Consider the following 26,648-nt stretch of genomic DNA (forward strand, 5'->3'; position numbering starts at 1 on the left):
GTTACGTTTGTCTATGCAAAATGACGAAGAGAACAGACACAGGGCAGCAGAAATCGAGAATCTCGGAAAAACCGTCGCAGCGCTACGGACTGGGTTCGGATCCCCTGCGACCGATGAATTTGCTTCCATTATCACCGAAGACAATGAAAGTGCGTCGACAGCAATCAATCGCACCGTGAATATGGCAAAAGCACGCAAACTCCCAGGGTTAGCAGCTCCAGACACCCCACCTGTCCACCTCGACATCGAACAACCCGAGGTGGAAGAAAGAGGCTATTTTCCGCCCGCTCCTCCCACTCTACGAGCTAAGGATGCAATACGCTACATCCCAACGCTCAACGGAGATGATGATGTAGGAGTTGAAGACTTCATCAAAGAAGTGAGAAGTATGAAGGATCGCTGTATGGAGCAGATCTATTGCTAAAAGCAATAAAAGTGGAAAAAATCGTGGGGAAAGCAGCCCAAAGTATTCGCAACATTCCTATTGAGTGTTACAGTGATCTGTACGACGCACTGAGAAATAACTTAGCAGCACAAGTGACTTCGGATGAGTACCAAGAACAATTACGAGAGTTGAGACAGGGACGCGAGGAATCAGTGCAAAGTTTTAATATTCGGTTTAGAAGAATACTCAACCGTTTACTGTACGCAGTAACCAATGAGTACCCACAACCACTAACACGTAAAACTATGACTGAAGAAATCACGAAGAAGACTGTTCGTGTGTACCTAAAGGGACTCAGACGCGACATAGGGCGAATACTATTAAGCAGTGAACCCCTGAATCTTCCGGAAGCTGAAAAAAAGGCAGCCGATGTAGAACGCTACTTGCGAGAAGAACGACAACCTAATTGGTCATGTAATCGCTTACCTTCGGTTAGTAATCGCCCCGACAACCAGCATATGCAGGTAAGACGATCTAATGTACCATCAAGATCGCCTAACACGCCAGTAGCTCAGAAACCTGCTACATTTAACCAAGTAGAAAATAGATCACCTGCTGAACGCGCGCAGATGAAGTGCTTCAAGTGCGGAAAGCTGGGACACATTGCCAACAAGTGTCAAAATTTTCTACCACCGAGCCAGCGCGATCGACCACCCGCAAGGATTCAGGCAGTCCAGGAATGGGACGAAATACAGGAAACAACATCGAACCAGGAGATGGACAAACCGTACGAGACATACGAGTCAACATCGCCACGGGAAGATTACTCGCAATACCTTTGTCAACCCGAACCGAAGAGCGAGTATTTCTGGTCGACACAGGAGCAGGGATAAACCTGGTGAAACGTAACAAAACTGTCAACGCGATACAAATAGGGCCTAAACAAAAATTTTCTATGGGACGAGACAAATACGAAACTAACGAATACGTAACGAAACGAATTTTTGGACAAAATCACATTTTTCACATAGTACCGAACAATTTCCCTATTATCGAAGACCTTTCCTTGGAAATTTTGGGAACATCCTCTAGTACCTTAGCCTAGATTTTATTATAGTTGTAATTGCTTAAGATTTGTAATAAGCGAGATTGGGTTCGAGGTGACAATCGGTCGCTGAACGTAGCCACGGTCACGGGATGGATGTTTTATCTAACGGAGGTCTGGAGTGGTTGTATGTGTTTTCCGAGAAATGTGGTTGTGGCGGTATGCGGCCTCGAGAGCGGGCCTAGCCACGTGTGATGTTGCCTCGGAGGTGCCGATGCAATGGGACATACATTGTATTAGTAATCAAAACTCCAGGCAGAAACTGCCTAGCAACGGCGTTTGGAACTTTCTCGATGCTTCCAACGAGTGTGCCTAGCAACGGCGTTTGGAACCTTCTCGATGCTTCCAAACGGGTATAGAAAACAAAATGCAATCGTACAGGGAGAAAAATCTCCACGAGGCTGGCATTCTTGCGATTGCCTTGGAGAGTGATACGTCGAGCATTTTCGACGATCGCATTTGCGTCTAAGTTAGTTTCGCTTAGTAAGGAGTTATCCCGGTGACCGTGGATTCGTTTGAACTCAAACATTGCTAATAGTATTATTTAATTTAATTATTCGTAGATCGTATTATTCATTAGGCTTAGTGTTTGTTAGACTTATTATTAGTTGTACTTATTATTTGTTAAGCTTAGTGATAGACCTGTATATACGTGTAAATAAAATCTCGGCTTTGTGAAACGATGGCTAGTCCACATGAAGAGTCGTCGCGCACCCAAAATTCGAATCGTGATCCGACATCAGAAGTGGGATTAGAACCGTTTAAAGTGCTACAAGAGCAAATGGTCCTTATGCGCGAGTTAATTCAGACGCTAGCGCACAAACCGGGGGAGCAAAGACCGAATACGGAATCTAAGGATGCAACGTTACCACGTTTTGACCCCGAAGGCGCGGGCGCCGATCCATCCGCGTGGTGCTCTCATGCTGAGAGACCTCTGATTTTGAAAGACCACCCGATGCAAGATAGTGCGTTACTTTCCGCTCTAAATCGCGCCCTAAGGGGTTCTGCTGCGCATTGGCTTTCACAAATGGTGCGCGGTGGAAAGCTTACCTGGCCAACGTTTAAGGAACAATTTCTTTCGCGTTTTGGTGGCAGAGAGACAGCCGCTTCGGCGTTAATAAGGATATCCAGAGAACGACCGTCGGAGACTGAATCCCCGGGAGCGTACGGTAGTCGCCTCCGCTCCATGCTGCAGATGAAGTTGCAAGATCTAACGATGCCCGAAGTGATCAATGCCCTCGCCCTTTATATACTGAGTTCACAAGATCGACGCTTTCGGCGACTAACGCTCGCGAATAATATTAGGACGGAGGACCAATTTCATGATGAAATGAGGATTCTCCCTTACAACGATCAACCGACATTTTCGCCAAGAAATTCACTAACGGAACCTGAAGCTAAACGAAGCAGGCTATCAGTTCCTCGGATTAAGTGCTACCGCTGTGGTGCTCACGGACATAGGAGAACGGAGTCTCGCCTGCAAACACAAACGGGGAAGGAGCAGGATATACGAAACCCGAAGGAAAAACGATCAGTCGCATCGTCGAAGGTGACCTGCTTCAAATGCCACGAGGAGGGACATATCGCGCCTAATTGCCCATCATCGCGGAAAAGAAACTACGATTCCATTGACGAACGCCGGATCGACTCCTGTGTAGTGGAAGCTCCGGCTGGTAGATTAAGCCATCTGGGTGAGTCGTATCCATTTTACTTTGATTCTGGGGCCGAGTGTTCGTTAATCAAAGAGTCCCTAGCCTCGAAATTTTCGGGTAAAAGAATAACCGATGTGGTAGTGATGCGGGGGATCGGGAATACTTGTATTAAGAGTACACTTCAGATTTTGTCCACTGTTTGTATTAACGGTCTTACATTGGAGATAGTTTTTCATGTCCTTGCTGACGATTACCTAAAATACGACATCATGATTGGTCGCGAGATTTTGAGCCAGGGATTCGACGTAAATATCACGCAAAATAGCCTCGTTATTTGTAAAACAAAGGTCGTTAAGGCTTGTGGTAAAGTCGCGGAAGATGCGGTCAACATTAACGAGGTTGACACTGATGTGATCGGTAACGATAAAGATCGATTAATCTCTGTTCTCGAAAAATTTAAAGAATCATTCATTACGGGTTTCCCGCGTACTCGCGTCAGTACGGGCCAGTTGGAAATACGGCTAATTGATCCCAACGTCACCGTGCAGAGAAGCCCTTACAGGCTTAGCGAGGAAGAGCGAAGAATAGTACGCGAGAGAATAGACGAATTTCCCTATTATCGAAGACGGAATCATTGGGCTACCATGTTTAGAGAAGTACAACTATTCAATATCCAATGACAAAATCCGATTAAACGACAAAACCATTTTATTTCAGAAACCAATACATTTGACTCCTGGAGAAAACAGAGTTCAAACAATCTATTTGGAAGGCAAACCAACTAAAGTATGTTTTATCAACACTGGTGAGCAAAACGTTGAAATTTCTAGCAATATTCAAAATTCTCATGACTTTTCCAACGTATCAAAACTAAAAAGCCTAATGAGAACAGATCACATTGAAAAACCAATCCGTGAATCCATCGAAAAGATTATCCTTCATTATATTGACATCTTTAATTTAGAAACCGATCTTTTACCCTGTACTAATTTAACTCAGTACACAATTTCGTTAACCAAAGACAAAATTATTAACACACGATCGTATAGACGTATAGACAAATAGGAGACATGTTGAAGAAAAATATTATAGAAGAATCCGAATCTCCTTATAACTCTCCGGTATGGGTAGTTCCGAAAAAATTAGACGCCTCAGGAAAACAGAAATGGAGGATAGTTATCGATTTCAGGAAACTAAATGAACTCACAGAACAAGACGCTTACCCTTTACCTGATATAGACGACATTTTAACACAACTAGGAAACGCAAAATTCTTTTCGGCACTTGATTTATCCTCAGGATTCCATCAAATTCCAATGAACGAGAAATCTAAAAAATATACCGCTTTTTCGACACCGCAAGGGCATTTTCATTTCAATCGAATGCCATTCGGACTTAAAAACGCACCCGCTACCTTTCAAAGATTAATGGACAGAGCCTTGGCTGGACTTGTAGGAAAATACTGCTTTGTTTATTTGGATGACATAGTGATATTCGGAAAAACGATTCAAGAACATAACGAAAACCTCACGATAGTATTTCAGAGACTCAGAGAATTAGGACTTAAATTGCAACCGGACAAATGTGAATTCGTACAACCGGAATTAGAATACTTAGGCCATGTAGTTTCATCCTAAGGAGTCAAACCAAACCCCAAGAAATTAGACGCTGTAAAAAACTTTCGATTACCCCGCAATGCCACGGACGTGAAATCATTCTTAGGTTTAGCAGGTTATTATCGCAAATTTATTCGAAACTTTTCCAAAATCGCGAAAAGCCTTACAGACTTAACAAAAAAGGACACACCATTCCATTGGACTGACAAACACCAGATTAGCTTTGATACTTTAAAAGACAAACTCTGTAATTTCCCAATATTAGCTTATCCAGACTTTAACAAAACCTTTACCTTAACTACCGACGCAAGTAACGAAGGACTAGGAGCAATACTGTCGCAAGACGGTCATCCTTGTTGTTACATTTCAAGAACACTGAATCCACCCGAACGAAACTATACCACGACAGAAAAGGAACTCTTAGCCATCTTATGGGCCGTGAAAAGATTAAGACAATATTTGTTAGGACCGTTTTTCATTATTTGTTCATTATTCGAACCGACCACCAAGCTCTTAAGTGGCTACACAATTGCAAAGACCCTTCTAGCAGACTGATTCGTTGGAGACTTAGACTCGAAGAATATGACTATGAAATCGAATATACAAAGGATAAAGATAACACAGCTGCAGACGCTTTATCTAGAGTTCACGCAGTAACTCGCGACGAAGTAGTTAACCTCGACCTAGTAATTGATCACACTAATTCATTCAACGCATGGAAAGACAACAACGAGAATCCGAAACTCTTAGAAATTAAACCAAATGACCAAACATTTTACCAATTAACTCGAAACGACTTAGGAGAATACGACGAGACACTTTGGATCAGAAGACTTTACAAAATTCTTAAAGATACAACAAAAATCGGCATAGGAAATAACGATTTCACTGAATTAGAGAAAACACAGATTAAACTCATGCTAATATATTTTAACGACACGTACAAGAAAATTACTTATGCACTTAATCCCATCTTAAAACTAGACGAAAACGAAATAATACAAGCAATAAAGGAAAACCATAACGACACCGTAGGACATTTAGGGATACAGAAAACGTATCAACGGATCAAGGATAAATTCAAAATTTCCGGACTTTTAGAAAGAGTAGAAAACTTTGTGAAAACATGCGACACATGTCAAAAGGAGAAACTAACACGTAGCAGACCCAAAGAATCCCCACAAATCTCAGACACGCCACTTAACCCTAACGACAAAATCGCTATGGACATCATAGGACCGATGACGAAAACCAAACGCGGAAACCAATACATACTTTCAATACACGATGAACTTACGAAATATCTGATACTAGTTCCCCTTAAAACGCAACGAACTGAATCCATAATTAACGCGCTCATTGAACACTATATTTACATATTTTCGGCACCAAAAACGATCCTAACAGATCAGGGACAAAATTTTGTTAGTGATTTAATGACGAAATTTGAAGAAGCTTTTAAAATCAAACACATCAAAACAACTTCATTTCACCCACAAAGTAACGAATCCCTCGAAAGAACGCATGCCTCAGTTAAAGATTTAATTCGTACTGCATTACACGACGATGACAAAGAATGGGATGAAGTACTTAATTTCATTTGTTTAGGGTACAACACCGCGAAACATGAAGGAACAGGATTCTCTCCCTTTGAATTGACCTTTGGGCGAAAAGCTAACTTACCTTCCGCAATATCCAAATTTCCCACACTTACCTATGATGATATGTACTCACTTTGACAAAAACAGTTGAATAAATATTGGGAAACAGCTCACAAAACACTTATTCAGAATAAACAACGATACAAGCGGGACCAAGAAAGAAAGATTGTTAAAACTCAGACTGTGTTTAGGAAAGGAGACTTTGTTTTAATTCACAACGATCATAAAAGAGATAAGTTGGACATTGAATGGTTAGGACCCTACAGGATTAACGATGTGAAAACTCCTTATTACATTATTTCTATCGACAATGCTAAGAAAAAGATACATGGTAACCGATTGAAAGCGTACTTTTTTCAGGATAATGCTGACCCTAGCACTAGTAACAATACCCTTAATTAGTTGCCTTAAATTCACGGGATAGGAATTACGCTTTGTAAACAAACCCAACCAATTCACGATCGAAAACTACAACATGATTACGCCTCTGAAATTATTAGCTTCTCGAACACTAACAAATATTGTAAAATTGCTATATTTAAGATTAACGAAATAACTTTTGTACCATCACATGCAGAAAATCAATTCATAGCGATCCCTGAAAAAAAAAGCGTAAACATATCCTTTGATCTACATTTAAATAACTCCATTCTACTACGATCTTAGAGGACCAAGATCAATCTAACCAGGGGGGTATGTCACGACCGGCATACTTCAAATCCGACGGACTGACGATAGAGATAAAGATGTGGCGACACTCGGCGACAATGTATATCGCTGAAGTGTCTAATGAACCATCAACATCCCAACGGTCCTTCCACCGAAGGGTCTAGAAGAAAGAGCACGTGGTAACGATCGCGGACGCCTAGCAAATGCATGGACGGTGGGGATGTTGAGGGACGACAAAAGAAAGTAATCGGATCCGATCGAAAGTAAAATCATAAGAGTCAGTCTTAGAAAGTCACGCCTAGAGTTCGGAAGTAGATTGTAAAGTGTATTGATGTTAGAAAAAAATAAAGTTTTCTTTTTTTATTTTTTACCTCAAATTCCTTTTTTATTTTGTTATTTTACGTGACACTCTCGTCGATACATTGTATATGATCCGGCGGGCAGATAAGACGGTCTGCCTGCGACGTTGTAGGACCGCGAGCGACGGTTAGAAAATACAGCCTGTGGTAAGCCTCGTGGCGTAACACCTATTTTAACTTTATTATCTCTTATTTGCCCTCTTATACTAATTCTCTATATATGACTACATTTAATTAAACATTTATTTAAACAATTTCCATTTTCGTTGTATCGTGTGTTCGTTTTGGATATTCGAATTGCCCCTCGCGTTTTTTTTATATTGCGGTTTTCCGTTTTTTCGTTACGGCACGTGCGTAGCTCGGGACGTGACACCCCCCCCCCCCTCTCTTGGGGTTCAAATTTCCGAAGGAAATTTGACTGATCGCATCCCTGAGCTCGTTCGGAGCGGATGTAGTGACTGTTGGTAGTTGCTTTATTGTACCGGTCGGTGTGATTGATATTCCTCGTAATCCTTATAATATAGAATTCATCAATCGTTGGAACGCGCTGGTGCGTTTTTCAATATATCTGTTCCCTCCAGCGTCTCGCCTGGAAGATGAAATCTGTCTTGATTTTTCTGTATCAGTGCTTCAACGTTTCTTCTTTCTTCTATGTTTAAATGTTCCAGTCGCAACAATTCCATTATTTTGTCGAACCTTGTTTCTTTAGATACTGAAATATTGTTGCACGTAGTATGAGAGAGCGAAGTGGGAATTGTAAATTCTTTAATTACCATTGTAGGTATGGTCAATTCGTAATCCCTCAATGTGGTATTAATTACTTTTAGATAACCCCGTCCCTTATGATTTCTCACAAACGCGTTTCCGAAATAGACTCCCTTAATCTGTTCAATTTTAGGAATAAATCCCTCGTTTGCCTCCGGATTTTCAATATTTATTGCACGTGATACCGAACTTCGTTTCGGCACAATTATTGTATCGAACGGGCTGTAAATACTTTCCCATTTAATGTGTTTTTGCTCGTAATGCAGACGAGCTTTGCGTCCTGCAAAAATTCGGATCCTAAGATTCCGTCTTGATCGATCAGCAATGATTCATCAACTACATGAAAAGTAACTGAATGGCCCGCAACCTGTATTATTGTCTGCCCTAGGGTGACCAGGCTCGTTGCCGAAATTCCTCGAAATTCAATTGATTCTTGCTCGTTGATGGTGGCTGAATCGGGTAAGGCAGGCTTCTTGATGATATTGATTTCTGATCCGGAGTCAAAAAGTAAATTTGTTTTAGTTTTAAAATCTGGGGAGACTATTCGTGCAGTTGGAGTATTTGGGGAATCGTTTGGGTTTATATATATTCGTTTCCCTTGCAAGCTACTAAAGCTTGCTTCCCTTTCGCCCTCGAGTTCACTTATTTCCGAACATTGCGAGACGCATTCCTTCCAATCTGGATCGCCATCGCCTACATCTTACGATAGCGTTTGTCATAAACCGTATTATGTTAATCGCCCGAACGAGTAAAAATTAGCTTTCGCCATTAATCCTATCGACACAAATAAATCTTACCCTACTAGACATTTGTAAAACTTATCCGATTAGAAGCTCGAGTATTTACTATATCTACATATATATATTTATTGTACACGACCATATACTATTTCTATATTTGTATCCGACGATACTTGTAACCGACATTGTAACACCTTTAATCGACAAAATCGAATAAATTATAACATATTTACATCAATATAACTCAATCGGACGAAATAAATATATTTGTCAATATCAATTGTCTATTCCGAATAACTTTAATCCTCTCCCGTGCCAGTACTCCTGCGCATGGCAGGTTAGCCGAAAAGTGGAATTCATTTGCCAGTTGCATTAAACGTTAGTTAACGCTACCCATTATACATAAATTACCGGATAAAACTCTTACGAGGTTCAGGAAATACGCGACAGACGAAGGTACAAAGATTTGTCTTCCTACAGCCAAGAACGTGCTACAGATGCACTTCCAGACTGGGAATTCAATCTAGTTACCAAAGATACTATAGACGAGCAATACCCATCAGAGACTAATACTCTTAACTTCAAGAGAAACAATAATAATAGTAATAATAAAAAAAAAATTTTTCTGAAATAGTCCTTAGACTATTTCTGGTGGCAGCAACTACCGTATTAATCAGAAACCTAAATCAATATTTCATACACAATAATATCATTTCAATATTTCCCTTCCGATTAAACTCAATTCAAACAGAAAATAAATTCAATGAAATTAAAATTTAATATTTGATCGATTTAAACAAATAAATACGTAACATGGGCATGTTTCGACTCTGAAACTGGCGTACAGTACATTAGGCGTGTATGACGGAGTGAAATGAGCGCTTAAACGTCGAAACATCTCCAAAGGGACGGAAATGACAGTTAGTTTTCGTCAAAATCGACGAAATCATTGCGATTTGCGGGGTGTTGGGCTTGCTCGACGCTGAAACACGCGTGCAGTAAATTTGGCGTGTAAAATGGAGTGAAATGAGTACTTAAATGTCGAAATATCACCAACGGGACGGAAATGACAGTTAGTTTTCGTCAAAATCGACGAAATCATCGCGATTTGGGAGCTGTTGGGCTTGTTTCGACGCTGAAACGGTAGTGCATTACACTTGCAGTGTAAAATGGAGTTCAACGAGCGTTTAAACTTCGAAACATCTCCAACGGGAAGGGAATGACGGCTACTTTTCGTCAAAATCGACGAAATCATCGCGATTTACAAGGGGGGAATATAAAATTAAATACACATATATTTAACAAACATAAAATAGATAACCTTACACTATCACATTTAAAATATATATATATGTCGGAGATGAAAGGAAAGCCGAAGCCTTTCCTTGGAAATTTTGGGAACATCCTCTAGTACCTTAGCCTAGATTTTATTATAGTTGTAATTGCTTAAGATTTGTAATAAGCGAGATTGGGTTCGAGGTGACAATCGGTCGCTGAACGTAGCCACGGTCACGGGATGGATGTTTTATCTAACGGAGGTCTGGAGTGGTTGTATGTGTTTTCCGAGAAATGTGGTTGTGGCGGTATGCGGCCTCGAGAGCGGGCCTAGCCACGTGTGATGTTGCCTCGGAGGTGCCGATGCAATGGGACATACATTGTATTAGTAATCAAAACTCCAGGCAGAAACTGCCTAGCAACGGCGTTTGGAACTTTCTCGATGCTTCCAACGAGTGTGCCTAGCAACGGCGTTTGGAACCTTCTCGATGCTTCCAAACGGGTATAGAAAACAAAATGCAATCGTACAGGGAGAAAAATCTCCACGAGGCTGGCATTCTTGCGATTGCCTTGCTGAGTGATACATCGAGCATTTTCGACGATCGCATTTGCGTCTAAGTTAGTTTCGCTAAGGAGTTATCCCGGTGACCGTGGATTCGTTTGAACTCAAACATTGCTAATAGTATTATTTAATTTAATTATTCGTAGATCGTATTATTCATTAGGCTTAGTGTTTGTTAGACTTATTATTAGTTGTACTTATTATTTGTTAAGCTTAGTGATAGACCTGTATATACGTGTAAATAAAATCTCGGCTTTGTGAAACGATGGCTAGTCCACATGAAGAGTCGTCGCGCGCCCAAAATTCGAATCGTGATCCGACATATATATATATCGTACATAAAAACAAAATACATCTAAAAATAATAATAATAAGGAACCTCTGATGGAAATGCCTCCGCAAACATTGTTCGAACGTCGATCACCGAAGCCTAGGGAAACAACAAAAAGGAAAAAGCATCAAAATCACAAAAACAACCATAATATGCGAATATCCAAACTTACGCAAAATAACTCGAAGAAGGAGGTCCTTGTTGTGGGAGAGCAGCGGAATTGCGCGTGTTGCCCGAACAAACATCAAAATGATAATGATGCTGCAGCCGCCAGTCCTTGCACGCGCCGAAGAAACACGGGTAATTCCCACGGTACAAAACATAGAAGTTTCTCGCGGAAAAGACTAGATCAGCATGGAATGCTTCAAGCCTCCTAGACGCTAGCTCAGCAGAAACACAGGACCGATAAAAACTAAGTCGAAATATGGAATTTACATTTTGTCACGTACGATTCCAAGAAACCCAAACTGCAACATCCCGATTCCCACGGAAGCGTATCCCCAGTGGACCACCATCCCGTGGGGGATGGCATTATAAATAAGCGTAGCAACATAGCGCAGCGCTCATTATTCTTTGTTCATTATTATTGCGATCTTCGTTATTACGGTTCATAATTATTTTGTTCACTCTTTGTGTTCATTGTTACTACGTTCGTTATTGCGCTCATCATTACGTTTAGAAATTTTGTATGGTATTTTGTGTTTCGGGGTCTTTAGTTTTTCGGTCAAGAAAAGAGAGCCGCGACTAAGTAAAAAGAAAATTTTATCTTTGAAGTCCTCATTTCATCGCTTAGAAAAAAAAACGCATTGTAACTGCGGTATTAATTCGATTAGTAAATTGTTCAGCCTGTATCGAAATAGATAAATAAAGTAAAAGTTGATAATAAACTATATCCGAGTTCAAGTAATAAACCCAACAAAACACCGACGACCACCGGAGCAGCTGAGGTAATGGCACCAGACAGCACCTACTCCTCAAGGTAAGAAAATTAATTTTGAAAATTTCCTTCTTCTCTGGTAATTTCGTTGCCCTCGAGAATCGAATTAAAACTTCCTATCATCGATCTCGTTTTATTTCCGTGAACGGGTTTGAAGATAGAATCATTGTTTAAACTTTAAACAAAAGGGTTGTCCGCTGTGTCGGCTTGTGCGAACGGTGTTTTCAGCTACTGAAACACCCACTGATCTTCGCATTCCTCCTCCCATTGTTGGCAAATTATTGCCCGTCTTTGGGCAAGGCTTGCGAAATCACACAAGTCCCACACAGAAAGGACTATTAAATACATCGTCGGGGTCAATCGAAAATTAAGAGCAATACCGGCATTGCTATTAGTCGATATTCTTGCCATCATTGCATGCGATTGTAAGAGAGATATAGCAGAACAATTTCCCTTCGAAAATTTAACCAAAGGATCGTTCGCTGTGTTGGCTTGTGCAAACGGTGTTTTCGATTATCGAAAACACCCATCGATCTTCGCATTCCTCCTCCCACTGTTGGCAAAATATTGCCCGTCTTTGGGCAAGGCTTGCGAAATCACACGTGTCCCACACAGAGAGGATCGTTAGAATCATCCTTGATTATTAAACTCAAAAGGCAAGAAAATCGTGGCAACAGAATCCATCGTAGCAAATCAATTGAGCTTCGGTACTAACGACAAACTACTATAGCGAATTTAAAGGAGAAGAAGTCAAACGTAAAAATAAATTTATATAAAACGACGAAAAATCTCACATTCCTACCCAATCCAGCAACGCTAAAATATATATATACAGCTAATAAAATATATATATGGGTAATAATCTAAACAATTCTACATTCAAATAAAAATCCGTTCAACGAGGATGTCACGTCGATTCGGGGTAATTTCACGTTCCGCACGCAAGGTGAGAGATTCGTACTTCAATTTTGATTGTTATTAGAAAATTTATTAAACACTGACAGAGTAACGATACAGAATGGTAAAACAGCACAGTTAAGAATGTCGAGTACTGACTTGAGAGGTATTTTTTTATATCAAGGACTTGGTTCCTGTGGAGGGGTTATCGCTGGATGCCGGTCACAAAGGGTTTCTATTACTGCTTAGTTACTATTTTGCTGGCTAAGGTATGTGAGATATAATTATCCTTTCGCTGCGTTCTCACGACCACCGTGACATTCCCCCCTCCTTAGCTTAGCTTTGCTCCGCTAAAGCGTAAGGCTCTGGTGGGGCTTCTAAGTTGAATGATCCCCTCATCTTCGTCTTCGGTGATATTTTGGAAGGTGACCGTCCTTGGTACTGTTGATGTTTGATCGATCCTGTTTACGCGAGCGGTAGAGCAGAGTATTTTGATACGTACATTTTTAGGAAGTGATCGGCGTAGACATTCGAAAAGTTTACATTTGTACATTACATATATTGTTCCTAGTCCTAGGGCTACGATTCCTAATATTTGTAGTGTGGATATGCCATATTCCTTCAATGAATTTATGCGTCGCTCAAATTGCAGGGTACTGATTTGTGTTTGTAATGTGTCGAGGTTGGCTTTATATTGCTTAAAATTGTGAGTTACTTTTGGAGCTGTTTCTAATATTTTCTCTAATATTGGAACATCTGTTTCTTCGAAGCTGTATATGCTATTCTTAAATTTGGTTTCGTAAGAGATATTTTTATGTGATCCTCCTATTTTCATAATATTATGATCGTATGTGATTATGCACCCGGTTTTACTGCTGATTAAGCTTGGTCGTCTAATCTCTAGGATTTTATGTGTCTTACATAACACGTCGATTTGTACATTTTTCGCAGGAATAATAATATAATGATTTTCCGTTTGCAAAGGTACGAACGTCAATTCTTCCAGCTTGAAGACAGCAGTCGGGCAAGTTTTGACTGTCTGTCGATTATTAATTAATTCCGATCTGCATTCAGGTGAATTGATTCTATTGTGACTCGGTTGAGTTCTTTTACAAATGTGGATGATTGCCGTTCGTTTACAATATTTGTTTAAGTAGTGACTATCGACAAAGGTGTATTGTTCTGAGTCGGTTAGTATCAAATCAGTTTCTATTACAGGCGCAATGAATACAGAGTTTTGTTTGGAAGGTATCGGGTACATTTTAGTTATTTTCCATTTATTGTTTTCCAAAAGCGGCACAGTTATTGTATATATAAGTTTGTTATCTCTTATCCATACCTTTAGTTTGCTTAGATCTAGAATTAGTTGAAAGTTTTGAACTGAAGGTTCGATATGGTTAGTCATAAAGTTTTGTCTCGTTATTTGGTCAAGTGTTTTTAAGAATTGTTCAGGTTCTATAACTTGTGGGTTTATGATTCCTTGTTTCCCTAACATAACAGTGTTAAAAATTTCGTCGATGTTTATATGGAGTTCTGATATGGTAGATTCGGTTTGAATTAGTAGGGAGACTAATATTTCGTTTTTTTCATTGTGGTTTTCAATCTTGTGTATATCGTTGGCTAAGTTTTCAAGTTGATTTGTTTTGGTATTGTCTAGCACGCGTTTGATGAGTGCGGTTTGGGTACTAAGAATTGTTTTTATTTTATTGTTGGAATCAAATAATGTATCGATGTTCTTGTTAATGAGTTCTAGATCGTTTTCGTCGAGAGTTCCGAATAAAGTTTTGGATACTGAGCCTATGACATTGAGCAATCCGCGTTTGCTTTTATAACGCAATAATAATTTGAGTTGCCGAGTCAGGTTTTGAAGATTTCTGTACTTAAATTTTAGGCTGCTTATTTCTGGTGTGTAAGCGCAAGGTGGTTTACATTGACGGTCTATTAAATCTATTACGCGTTGTAATCTATTAACTTGGTCAATTGGATCGTTAAGGCCTACTATAAGGGTGATATCTATTTGTTCGTTGTACAGATAGCAATTGTCAATGTGTTCCAGGAATATGTTGGCGTAATTTAATGGTTTTACTTCTAGATCGCTTCTAATGTACTCGAGTGTTATGATGATCCATATTATGGTCTTCTTCCTGAAAGGTAGGGTTTTAGCCTGTTACCGTGGATTCTTTGCGTGTGACCGTTGGAATATTCGATAAGATAGGTGGGTGGATTGGATGAGAGGATTTCTGCAGGTCCTAGCCATTCGTGGTCTAGCTTGTTAGTTTTGTGATCGTTATGTACCCATACTTTATCTTTTACTCGGAATATCGTCTGTGTTTTAATAATTTTTCGCATTTGATCCCTCTGGTATCGCCTTTTGTTAGATTCGGTAACTCGTCTTGCTTTAGCTATATAGGCGTTGTGTCGATCTTTCCAGAGGTTAAACAATTGTTCTCTGGTTAGGCTAGGAGTGGTTGATATTGAGGATGGCATATTAGCTTGTCGTCCAAATGTTAATTCGAATGGGGTATGTCCGGTCGTCTCGTGTACTGAAGTATTATATCCCATGCATATTAATTTTAAGTTTTCATCCCAGTCGTTCTGTCGATCGGTCGTACAAGTTCGAATAAGGTCCTTTACTACGGCATGCGTTCGTTCAAGGGATCCGTTAGATTGTGGATGGAAAGAAGTGGTTTTTATGTGTCGGATTTTGAAAGCCCTTTCAAATGTGTCCATCAATTTACATACGAAATTTCGTCCCATGTCCGTCAGAATACTTTTTGGTGCGGAAAATATGTACACATAGTGATCCAAAAGTTCGTTAATGATTGAGTTGGCTGTTTGGTCTTTTAAGGGTATGAGAATGAGATATTTGGTTAATTGATCTTGGATAGACAGGATAAACTGATTGCCCCGTTTGGTTTTGGTGAGAGGTCCGAATATGTCCATTACGATTTTGTCATTAGGATTAAGGGGTGTGTCAGTTATCATAGGTTGTTCCTTGGCCCTGATACGATTTAGCTGTTCTCGTTGGCAGGTTTCGCAGTTTTGTATGAATTCTGTAACGTCTTGTTCTAGGTTTGTCCAGTGATGGTCCTCTTGTATTCGTTTCACGGTGCGGTGTATACCTAAGTGTCCTACTAATTGGTTATGATTTTCGCGTAGTATCGTTTGTTTTTGTTCGTTATCGTAGTCTACTGGCGGATTTTGTCCAAATATTAATTTAATTTGAGGGAATCTAGTTGTTAGAAACCTCAGCATGAGTTGAATATTTACCTTTTCTAACGTGCTGAAGCTATTGTCGTTTATTCCTATTTGTAAGCGTCCGGTTCGGTGTTTAATAAAGTGTTTGGTTAATTGACGCAACCAATGCTGTTCGTTAAAGTCTCCCAGTTCGGTCTTTGTAATTTGTTTAAAGTGTGGTCTGTTAGGTTTTTGAGTTATCGGAGCTGGGGTGATATTGATTTTCCAGTCTATATACTCGTCATAATAGTCCGGGTTTTCTACATTGGGTTGGATTTCTTCATTAGTGATAGGATACAATCGGGATAGAGCATCTGCAGCTGTATTTTCTTTTCCTTTTTTGTATTCGATTTCATAATCGTACTCCTCGAGTCTCAAACGCCATCGCATGAGTCTCGATGAGGGGTCTTTAACATTCTTTAACCATTTCAAGGCTTGATGATCGCTTTGAATTTTAAATTTTCTACCAAGTAGGTATTGTCTTAGTCTTTTGATTGACCATACTATTGCTAATAACTCTTTCTCGGTTGTGGAATAATTCTTTTCAGGAGGGTTCAAAGTTCGGGATATATAACAGCATGGATATCCGTCTTGGGAGAGTATTGCTCCTAACCCTTCGTTACTTGCGTCTGTTGTTAATGTGAATGTTTTGTCAAAGTCTGAATATTGTAGTACAGGGGCTTCGCAGAGTTTTTGTTTTAGTGTGTCAAATGCAAGTTGTTGTCTATCGGTCCAATGGAATGGAGTGTCCTTTTTTGTGAAATCTGTCAATGGTTTTGCGATTTTAGAAAAATTACGTATAAATTTTCTATAGTATCCAACGAGTCCTAAGAATGATTTTATGTGGGTCGCGGTCTTTGGTGTTTTAAAGTCTTTCACGGCTTGAATCTTTTTGGGATTAGGTTTTACTCCTTCCTTTGTTACTACGTGTCCTAAGTATTCCAATTCTGGTTTCAAAAGTTCGCATTTGTCCGGTTGTATTTTTAATCCTAAATTTTGTAGTCTGTCTAGTATAATGGCTAGATTTCGGTTATGGTTCTTGGATGGTGCTCCCGAATATTATAATGTCATCCAGGTATACGAAACAGTTATTTTTTATTAACCCCCGTAGCGCGGTATCCATCATACGTTGAAACGTCGCCGGTGCGTTTTTAAGGCCGAAGGGCATGCGATTATAGTGGAAGTGACCTTGTGGGGTTGAGAATGCAGTATATTTTTTGGAATTTTGCTCCATAGGTATCTGGTGAAATCCTGACGAGAGGTCTAGGGCCGAGAAAAATTTAGCTTTGCCTAAGTGATCGAGTATTTCGTCCGAATTTGGTAAAGGATACGCGTCTTGGTCTGTTTGCTCGTTTAATTTTCTAAAATCTATAACGATTCTCCATTTTTGTTTGCCTGATGCGTCTAATTTTTTTGGAACTACCCAAATTGGTGCGTTATATGGACTGTCCGATGGTTCTATGATTTGTTTGTCTAACATGTCGTTGATTTGAGTCTCGATTTCCTTTTTATGACATTCGGGCGGTCTATAAGATTTGATGTTTATAGGTTTGTCTGTCTTGAGTGTGATTGTATGTTCTGTCAAGTTGGTACATGGTAATGAGTCTGTTTCCATATTAAAAACGTCTAAGTAATTGATGAGGATTTTCTCAAGGGGTTCTCGAAGTTCTGGATCAATATGTTTGGTACGTATTATTTGTGCGAATTTATTAATTTGGCTTAGTTTATCGGATTTCTCTATTTCGTTTGTAATGTGACAGATTTGCTTACCAGTGTTGATGAAACATACTGTTGTGGGCTTTCCTTCGATGTATTGGGCTGAGATTAGAGTTTCGCCTGGTCTTATCTTGCTATCGGTTTCCTGGAATGGTAATATAATTTCGTCTAAGGTTAGTTTATTGTTAGTGATGCTGTATTGATACTTTGTAAGGAATGGGAGTCCGATTATTCCATCTTCGATTAGGGGAAAGTTGTTAGGGACTACGTAGAATTGATGATTTTTCTTGAGCATGGTTAAATTGCAAATTTTGTTAGTGGTATGTTTGTCACTTCCCATTAGGAAGGTTTTTGGGTTAGAAGTTTGGACGTTTAGTGAGGCTTTTTCTTTTATAAGGTTGATTCCTGCTCCGGTATCGATGAGGAATCTGGCTCTTCCTCCGTCTCTTCGTTGCAGTACGATTGATAGTAATCTTCCGGTGGTGGTGCAGTTAACTCGAGGTAAGCTTCCTCTGGGTTCTCCGTTGTTTGGTTTACTCGAGGTGGAATCTTTCCTTGGCTGGCGAATGGAAAATTTCAAGAGTAGCAGTTTTCGGCTGTGTGTCCAATTCGTAAACACTTTGAACACTTCGGTTTCATGCGGTCGTCTAATGGTCGGCTAGGTAGCTGAGCAAAAGTTTGTGGCTGTGAATCGGTAGTAGTTCGCTTGGATACTAATGTAGTGTTGTGAGATTGATTCTTTGGGCGGTTGGCGACACGATTTGCTTCTCGTAACCATTGTTCTCTATCAGCTGCTAGTTGTTGGGCAAGGTTCAGGTTCTTTGGATCGCTAGATACCACCATCTGTCCTATCTCGTATCGTAAGTTGAGCAAATATGTTTTAAGTGCTTCGCGTTCTTCAATATCTATAGCTACGCGTCGTTCTGTTGGTGTGCGGTTTTCGTTTTGGACTGCATAGTTTAATTCGTTTAGCTGTTGTCGGAATCTGGAGTTAAAAGATTGTACACTTTCTGTTGCCCCTTGTTTTAAATTCTTTAATTTGTCCCTACAGTTGCTAATAGTTGTTGGTGTTAATACGTGTTGTCTTAAACATGAATATAAGTCTTCGAACGAGTTGATTTTTAGATATCGTATGTTTCGTTTCGCGTTGTCGGTAATCCTTTCGATCAGTATGAGATCTAATGATAGCTCTCTGTCACTTGCCTTGCACCTAGCTCTTGCTTTGCGGACCGATAAGATGAAATCTTCAACGCCTACGTCATCTCGACCTCGTAGTGTCTCGACAGTTCGTATGGCCTTATCTGCCTCGAGCCCTCGATCTTCGTTGTAGTTGTTTATTGGTTTAATCGCGGCGCGGCTAGATGCGGCTCGTGGTCTTTGTGACGTGTTCGGTCCGTCAGTTTCGTCATCCGTTACGTTATCAGCAGCGGTTTCTAAATGGGTGTTTATTTGCGACTGGTCAGTCTCGGTGTCGTATTTTATTTCCATGGTTTTTGCAAGATCGCGTATTTCTTTAGAGCGATTTCTATCGCTAGTTTCCGCAAATTCCTTTATGTTTTTAATGTTTTGATCGGTGCTATTTCTAAAGCTTCTAAACTCGTGAGTTAGGCTTTCAAATTGTTCAATCAGGGTAGCGATTAGTTCGTTTTGTTTAGCGGTACTCTTGTCAGTTGGGTTCATGCTGAGAAATATGACACTTTCGGCGGAAGAAGAGTCACTATCTTCAGAACGTATTTCAGGTTTACGGTTTCGACAATGTACGAAAGCCAGCTTACCGAGATTCTTTGCAGATCCTTCTTTTGATCAAGGAGGTGACCGTGGTCCTTCGCTGTAGAATCCCCGTTCTTCGCTGTAGAGTTCCCGTTGAAGTTTCCTCTTGATGCGATGAATGGATCCTGGCAGGATCGCCAATTTTGTCACGTCGATTCAGGGTAATTTCACGTTCCGCACGCAAGGTGAGAGATTCGTACTTCAATTTTGATTGTTATTAGAAAATTTATTAAACACTGACAGAGTAACGATACAGAATGGTAAAACAGCACAGTTAAGAATGTCGAGTACTGACTTGAGAGGTATTTTTTTTATATCAAGGACTTGGTTCCTGTGGAGGGGTTATCGCTGGATGCCGGTCACATAGGGTTTCTATTACTGCTTAGTTACTATTTTGCTGGCTAAGGTATGTGAGATATAATTATCCTTTCGCTGCGTTCTCACAACCACCGTGACAAGGACAAATATTTATTGTACCCAGCTTTAATCCTCTCCCGTGCCACTATCCCTGCACATAGCAGGTTAGCCGAAAAGTGGAATTCGTTTGCCAGTTGCATTAGACGTCAGTTAACGCTACCCATTAAACGTAAAAAATAATAAAAAAAATATTTTGAAATAGTCCTTAGACTATTTCTAGTGGCAGCAACTACCGTATTAATTAGAAATCTAAATCAGTATTACATACACAATAATATCATTTCAATATTTCCCTTTCCGATTAAATTTAAACTCAAACGAAAAAAAAAAAAATTTCAGTAAAATTTAAATTTAAAATTTGATCGATTTCAATAAACTAATACGTAACAGAGTAGAGAGTAAATTTTTGGTGGCAGCGGTGGGATACGCTCCACGGAGGATTAAAGTTGGTTTAAACGGTTCGATTCGCTCCACAAAGGATTAAAGTTGTTACGATTATCGATAAAATATATACCTAAGAAATAATGTCGACTAAATTAGAATCGTTAGACAAAAACATGATCTTGATGTTATCGGAAAAACTCAAAGCATGGGATGCGAATTTTCGCGACATGAGTACAACAATGAATAAATTACAAGACGATGTGCGTTCACTGAAAATAAAAAAAGAAAGCAAGACACCCGTATCATCGCCGATAATTTCCCAAGCGACAATACCGATAGAAGTTAATCCCCAATCAATTAAGTTAAAAGATGCAATAGAGACAGTACCAGTGTTCGACGGACATCGACCCTCGGTATTTCGATTTTTAAGACCATGCGAGCGCGCACGAAACATGGTTCCTAGGCATCAAGAATCTCAGTTAGTAAAATTATTAACAAATAAGCTTCGCGGGCACGCGTTTCTCGCCATAGAAGACACAGAAGTAATAAGTTTAAACGATTTCGGGACTAAATTAAAAGATATGTTCGGTCCGGGAAAAACGGTTAACGAATATAAAGGGGAATTAGCTACAATATTTCAACGACCGGGAGAAGATATTTTGGACTACATAGAACGCGTCAAAGATCTCAGACTGGCGATAATGAACGGGGAAAGGTACGAGTACGGCACCGTATTTCAAGATAGGATAGATCGAGACACGAGGGAAGCTTTCGTTAAGGGGCTCCCAAACGAGGTGTATTTACGAGTAAAGATAGCAGGATACCAATCCTTGGACGATGCGTACCGCCAAGCCGTGAAAGTAACGCGAGAATTAAAACAAGTGAACAATAGAATTCGATACCGACATCCGACACCTTCGGATAATTATAACCAAAACAACGTTCATCCACCATACAATAGTATTTATACTGTAAACAACCGCCAGAACTGAAGATTTGTACCGCCGTCGCGGAAACATCTAAACAACCCGGGAATAGAAGAAAATGTCAGGAAAGAAACAAGAGCAATAATTTGGGAAGAAAAATGCATAAATAAATACCTCGATAGAGATCTAAATCAAAAGAGAGATGCTGATCATTTCAACCAATCAACTTTTCAATACAAACATCATTCCGTTGCTGTGATAAGGGATAATGTCACGTTAAATAATAAGAAGACGCACGGTGCCATAGACAGGATCATGAGTGAGAAATTTTCTGAGTTACCAAACAAGATAAATAATATTAGTGCCAAAGAACTTTCAGACGAAGCAGAAACTAGGAAATTGAACGACGAGACGACAGGCAACGTTTATCCACTGCCTAACATCACAGAGATATTGGACCCGCTGGGAAGTGCGAATTGCCTCTCCACGCTCGACTCCATGAAAAGCAAGACTCCGCGAATTTCGTGAATGTTTCAACCATAATAGGAAAAGAGATAGCGAGTGCATCTCACTCAAAAACTTCTATAAAGCCATCAGAAGGAAACTTTATTGAGCTCAAAGCCAAATCGTTAAATTGCAAGAAAGATCACACTATAGAAAATAAAAATATAGCTATCCCTAAATCCAAAACAGAATCTATAAGCAAAAAGGTTTGTAATAAAAATTCAAAGACTAATTCCAAATCTACCAAAAATATTCCTAAACGTTCCTTACAAATAAATAATAATTTAATTACAATAAGCACTTCCAGTGAAACTATTCATCCTGAAAAGGTAGAGGAAAACAAAGGTGTTGTGAACAAAGTAAATAAAGAAGAAAAAGGGGTAACTAAGGAAAAGGATTCTAAACATTTTCAAGCTGAAGAAACACAAGTCCAACGAGCTCGAAGAAATCAAAAGGGAGAAAATAGGGAATCACCAGTCGAAGATATATATAAAAACTTGAATAAATACGCTAGCCATTGGATTATAATTGGATTAAAAATACTTTATTGGTTACTACATCTAATATTTGACGTAGGTAACATAGTAGGTAGTGCTGATCTTATGATTTCCCTAGGAAAATATAGATGGTATCACACTATACTATATACAAAATATTTTTGGGTTAACATGGCTGCGGCACTTTCAAAAATTTGTATCTTGAATGCTATTAGCAAGCAATTGGGTAATTGGATCAATGTCAGTAAACCCGCGTCTTGGCGCAAAATAAAAACTAAAATGAAGGAAAGGAACGAAATTCTCCCCGCACGAATTAGTTTCGGACATCTAGCCAAAGAACCTATTGGTGAAGTAACAATCGAAGAGAACACGGAACCAACATGCGCTGAATATCTCAAAGATCTGTTCAATAAAATTAACACTGTACGACGAATGGCAAGAGAAAATTTGATAAAGTCCAAACTAAGACCAACAATCGACGAATCAACCTTCAAGATTTTAAAACAGGAGACTCGATATATCTATTAAAAGAACCTAGTAAGGAAAATTCTCCCATCAATATATTAGACGACACAAAGTGCTAGAAATCTTGCAGAACAAAACGTCAAGATTGAAGTAAAAGGGATTCCGCGAACGGTGCACTTAAACAAGCTAAAACTAGCGCATAATCGAAATAAACAATGAATAAAGTGATTTCAGTGGGCAACGTAGTGCAGTAGTGTATATTGTAGTGCTGTTCGTCGATACAGATATCGAACACCTAAAAGAAAAGGAAAAATTATTATATGTGTTTCAATTATTGCTTAAATATAAAACGTGTTAACTCAATGAACAATTAACTAGTGAAAGTGAAAGTTACCTTGTGAACAAGTGATCAACATACAAGAAAGTATACGTGCAAGTATAGGTTATGGATCGTTGTTCGTGGAACATAACGTATGACAGCAACCTAAAATAAGTGAATAAATTAGTCTCAATTGTCTCAGTGCAAAATGCAAGGTTACTAAGTGTTATAACTATATTGTGAATAAATCAAAAGGAAGTGTGACACTGTCCATCGAATAATACAGATAGCGAAAACCTAAAAGAAAAAAAAAGAAAATTATCAGGTGTACTCCAATTATTGTTTGAATATACAACGTGTTGATTCAATAAATAATTAAAAGAGTGGAAGTGAAAATTACCTTGTGAACAAGTGATCATAATACAAGAAGGTTTACGTGCAAAATAGGTTATGGCTCCCTGTTTGCGGAACACCATGTACAACAGCCAGCTGAAGAATAAATGAACAAATTAACTTTAATTGCCTTAATGCAAAGAGCAGCATCGCTAAATGTTATAACGGTGCTGTGGAGGCGTGACACTGTTCATCGAATGACACAGATAGCGGAAACTTGGAAAAGAAAAGAAGTTTATTATGAGTGCTCCAATTACTGTTTGAATGTAAAACGTGTTAGTTCAACGAATAACTAAAACAGTGAAAGTGCAACTTACCTCGTGAACAATCAATCACCATACAAGGAATACCATACATGCATGGATTTCGCAGATTAACAAGAAGAAATAAAATAGCTGATAAGTATAGAAAGTGGTTAGAAAATAATTAAGATAGATTAATTGAGAGTTAGTAATAAATATAACCGGAGTAAAAGGATATTTTATTATGTAATAATCTACGTAGTATTGTTATATTATTATATCTAACATGTAGAAGCGGATTTTGTAATGCACAATAGCGGCCGCACACACAATGCATTATACACATATTAAATTAAATGAATTAAACAGTACCTTTATAGCCACAGATATAAGACGATTGAAGGCAACCGTAGTAAGTATCCAAGGCATATCGAAGAATTGGATGATGTTGTGGGAATGACCCAGGTGAGTGATGCAGCATCGAATGAGTAGAATCTGAAGAATTACAGACAATGTTAATCTAATAAATAAATTTTAACCACTAATAAGGGAACTAATTCATATCATACATAAAATAATAACAAATAGCAAGTACATGCAATAATAAATTAATAGGGAAAATAAGAAGGGTCAATAAACACAGAAATGAGTTAGAAATTAATCAAGATAGACTAACTAAATATTAACGACAAGACATGACTGAACTCGGTGCAAAGGAATAAAGTTATGCTACACGAAAATAACTGGTAAAACAATACACAAAACATTAACTAAATTAAACGAGACTTACATAAATGCAAGTCACGTATAATCAAAACAATGACTATTGAAATTCGGTAACAATACAATCCATGCTATCACATTAAAGTAGCACACGGTATTGACACACACAATATCATGAAACACAAAACAATATTACAAAAACACTACTAAGTAAAATTATAGTGATTAACAATTAACTAACTATTTCAACAACACGTTACTGTTGACATTAAACCAACGCCATACCAAAGAGACACGCGAGCGGCCATGTTGAAAAATTCGTCGCGCGCACATACAAATAATAGCCAATGCAATATAATACAGCATCATAATACCAATGTTAGGTACTAATAAAAAAAAAAAACAAGAAAAAAAAGGGGAGAGAGTTAAGGAATATATATGTAATAAATAACAACTAACATAATCATAACATATATATATTATATTATATACAGAGATACAGTATTCATACAAGGAACAGGTCCGAATGAAAATTATATATAAAAAAAAAAATAAATAATATATATATGCATTAACTATTTTTATATGTGTGTACAGAACTGATGGCGAACTCATCAACCATTCTCTGAACGACGGAGGGAAGAACATGTAGGTGTTGTCCGGACGTTTCACGAGGAATCCAGAGAGCATTTTGAATCTCTGCAGAAAATCCTTCCATGCATGTTCGTTTACAATAATCTGACAGACATCGAAAGAATTTTTTTTTTTATTTTTAGTCCAAGGAATAGCAATCCGCATCGTAGAACTGTAAAGCACCTGTACGCCACTCACGAAACCAAATACTTTTGCTATCCATCTGTAAACAAACAACATCTATAACTATACATATAATTTTCACTTATGTTTACCAATATATATACACGCATGTTGTAAAGTAGGCAATATGTATAACATTCACTTCCATTGATAATGCAAGTGACTCATAAAAATAAGCCGTCATATTTACCATTATGCGCACATATATATATATACTCGAAGACAGGCTACATTTGTAATATTTATTCCTATTGATGATATATACTTATATATTTATAACAATAAAACAAATCTCATTTATACTACTTACCAATATGTACGCATATATGTATATAATTACAACCCAAGTAGTATTTATAATATTTATCTTCACTGATAACAAGTACGTAAAACCTAAAATAAAACAAAAGTTTTAACAATAAAAAAAAAGGGGGAAGAAGAAAAAAAAGAAGAGAAAAAAAGGAAAGAAGAAAATAATATAATATATATAAATATAAAAATTTTCTTTTTGTATAAAAGGTTATTCCTATTTCTGATAAACTCAAGAAATGAAAACATTATACCATGATACCAGTGTATCAATGTATCTTTGTGTCAGTACACAAAGATACACCACATAGAAGAAACTAATAGAGAACGCTTTAAGCTTGGCAAACTTACCGCCCGACGAATTTGCATACACCATAACCAAAACCCAGGACACATGGCTTCGATCGCAGGAGAAGCGGTCCATATAGTCAAATGCATTCTGGTACAAGTAAAGGTACGACATACAACAAAATGCTACTCGGAGCTACCCGTTTGGCAAAGGAATCGCACCACAGGAACACCGCTCGGACGTGCGCCAAACGTGGCGATACTCAGCACCATCGTCGTTGGCCACGAGCGGAATATATACCCAAAAAGACCTCGATGCACTACGGGACCACGTCATGTTCCCGGCAGAAAAATCTGCAGTCTTGAACGCATTGGCCAGAGGAGCAACAGGAAAAACAATCGTCCCTGGAACAGTAAACATCCTGGGAATGATGGACAAAAACACATTAACGACAATAGCGAAAAATACCGTATCAAGCTTATGGACTGGTTTTATGGAATTTGGAACTGTCAGTGCAGCAATATTTGGAATACTCGCAATATTTAAACTAATCAAGACAATAATAGATATAGCTACACACGGATACCAGTTACGTGAAACTTACGGATGTGGAATCGCCCTATTAGGAGTAATATGCGGCTCAGTCACCCACCTGCTACTATACCTCAAAAGAAGACGAAATATCGA

At 38.8% G+C, this 26,648-nt stretch overlaps 1 protein-coding gene across 1 annotated transcript; it reads left to right on the plus strand.

Annotated features, from left to right (window-relative positions):
- Positions 1 to 675: 675 nt before the first annotated feature.
- Positions 676 to 25,284, plus strand: LOC126868994 (uncharacterized). Its single transcript, XM_050625065.1, has 2 exons — positions 676 to 1,283; positions 25,145 to 25,284. Exon 1 carries the CDS (start codon positions 691 to 693, stop codon positions 1,276 to 1,278), a length of 588 nt encoding a protein of 195 aa, XP_050481022.1. The 5' UTR covers positions 676 to 690; the 3' UTR covers positions 1,279 to 1,283; positions 25,145 to 25,284.
- Positions 25,285 to 26,648: the final 1,364 nt, after the last annotated feature.

The sequence above is a fragment of the Bombus huntii genome, chromosome 8 (genome assembly GCF_024542735.1).
Source record: "Bombus huntii isolate Logan2020A chromosome 8, iyBomHunt1.1, whole genome shotgun sequence".
NCBI lineage: Eukaryota > Metazoa > Arthropoda > Insecta > Hymenoptera > Apidae > Bombus > Bombus huntii.

Excerpts from the sequence above, each read along its gene's own strand:
- LOC126868994 (XM_050625065.1), top strand. The coding sequence starts at position 691 with ATGACTGAAGAAATCACGAAGAAGACTGTTCGTGTGTACCTAAAGGGA.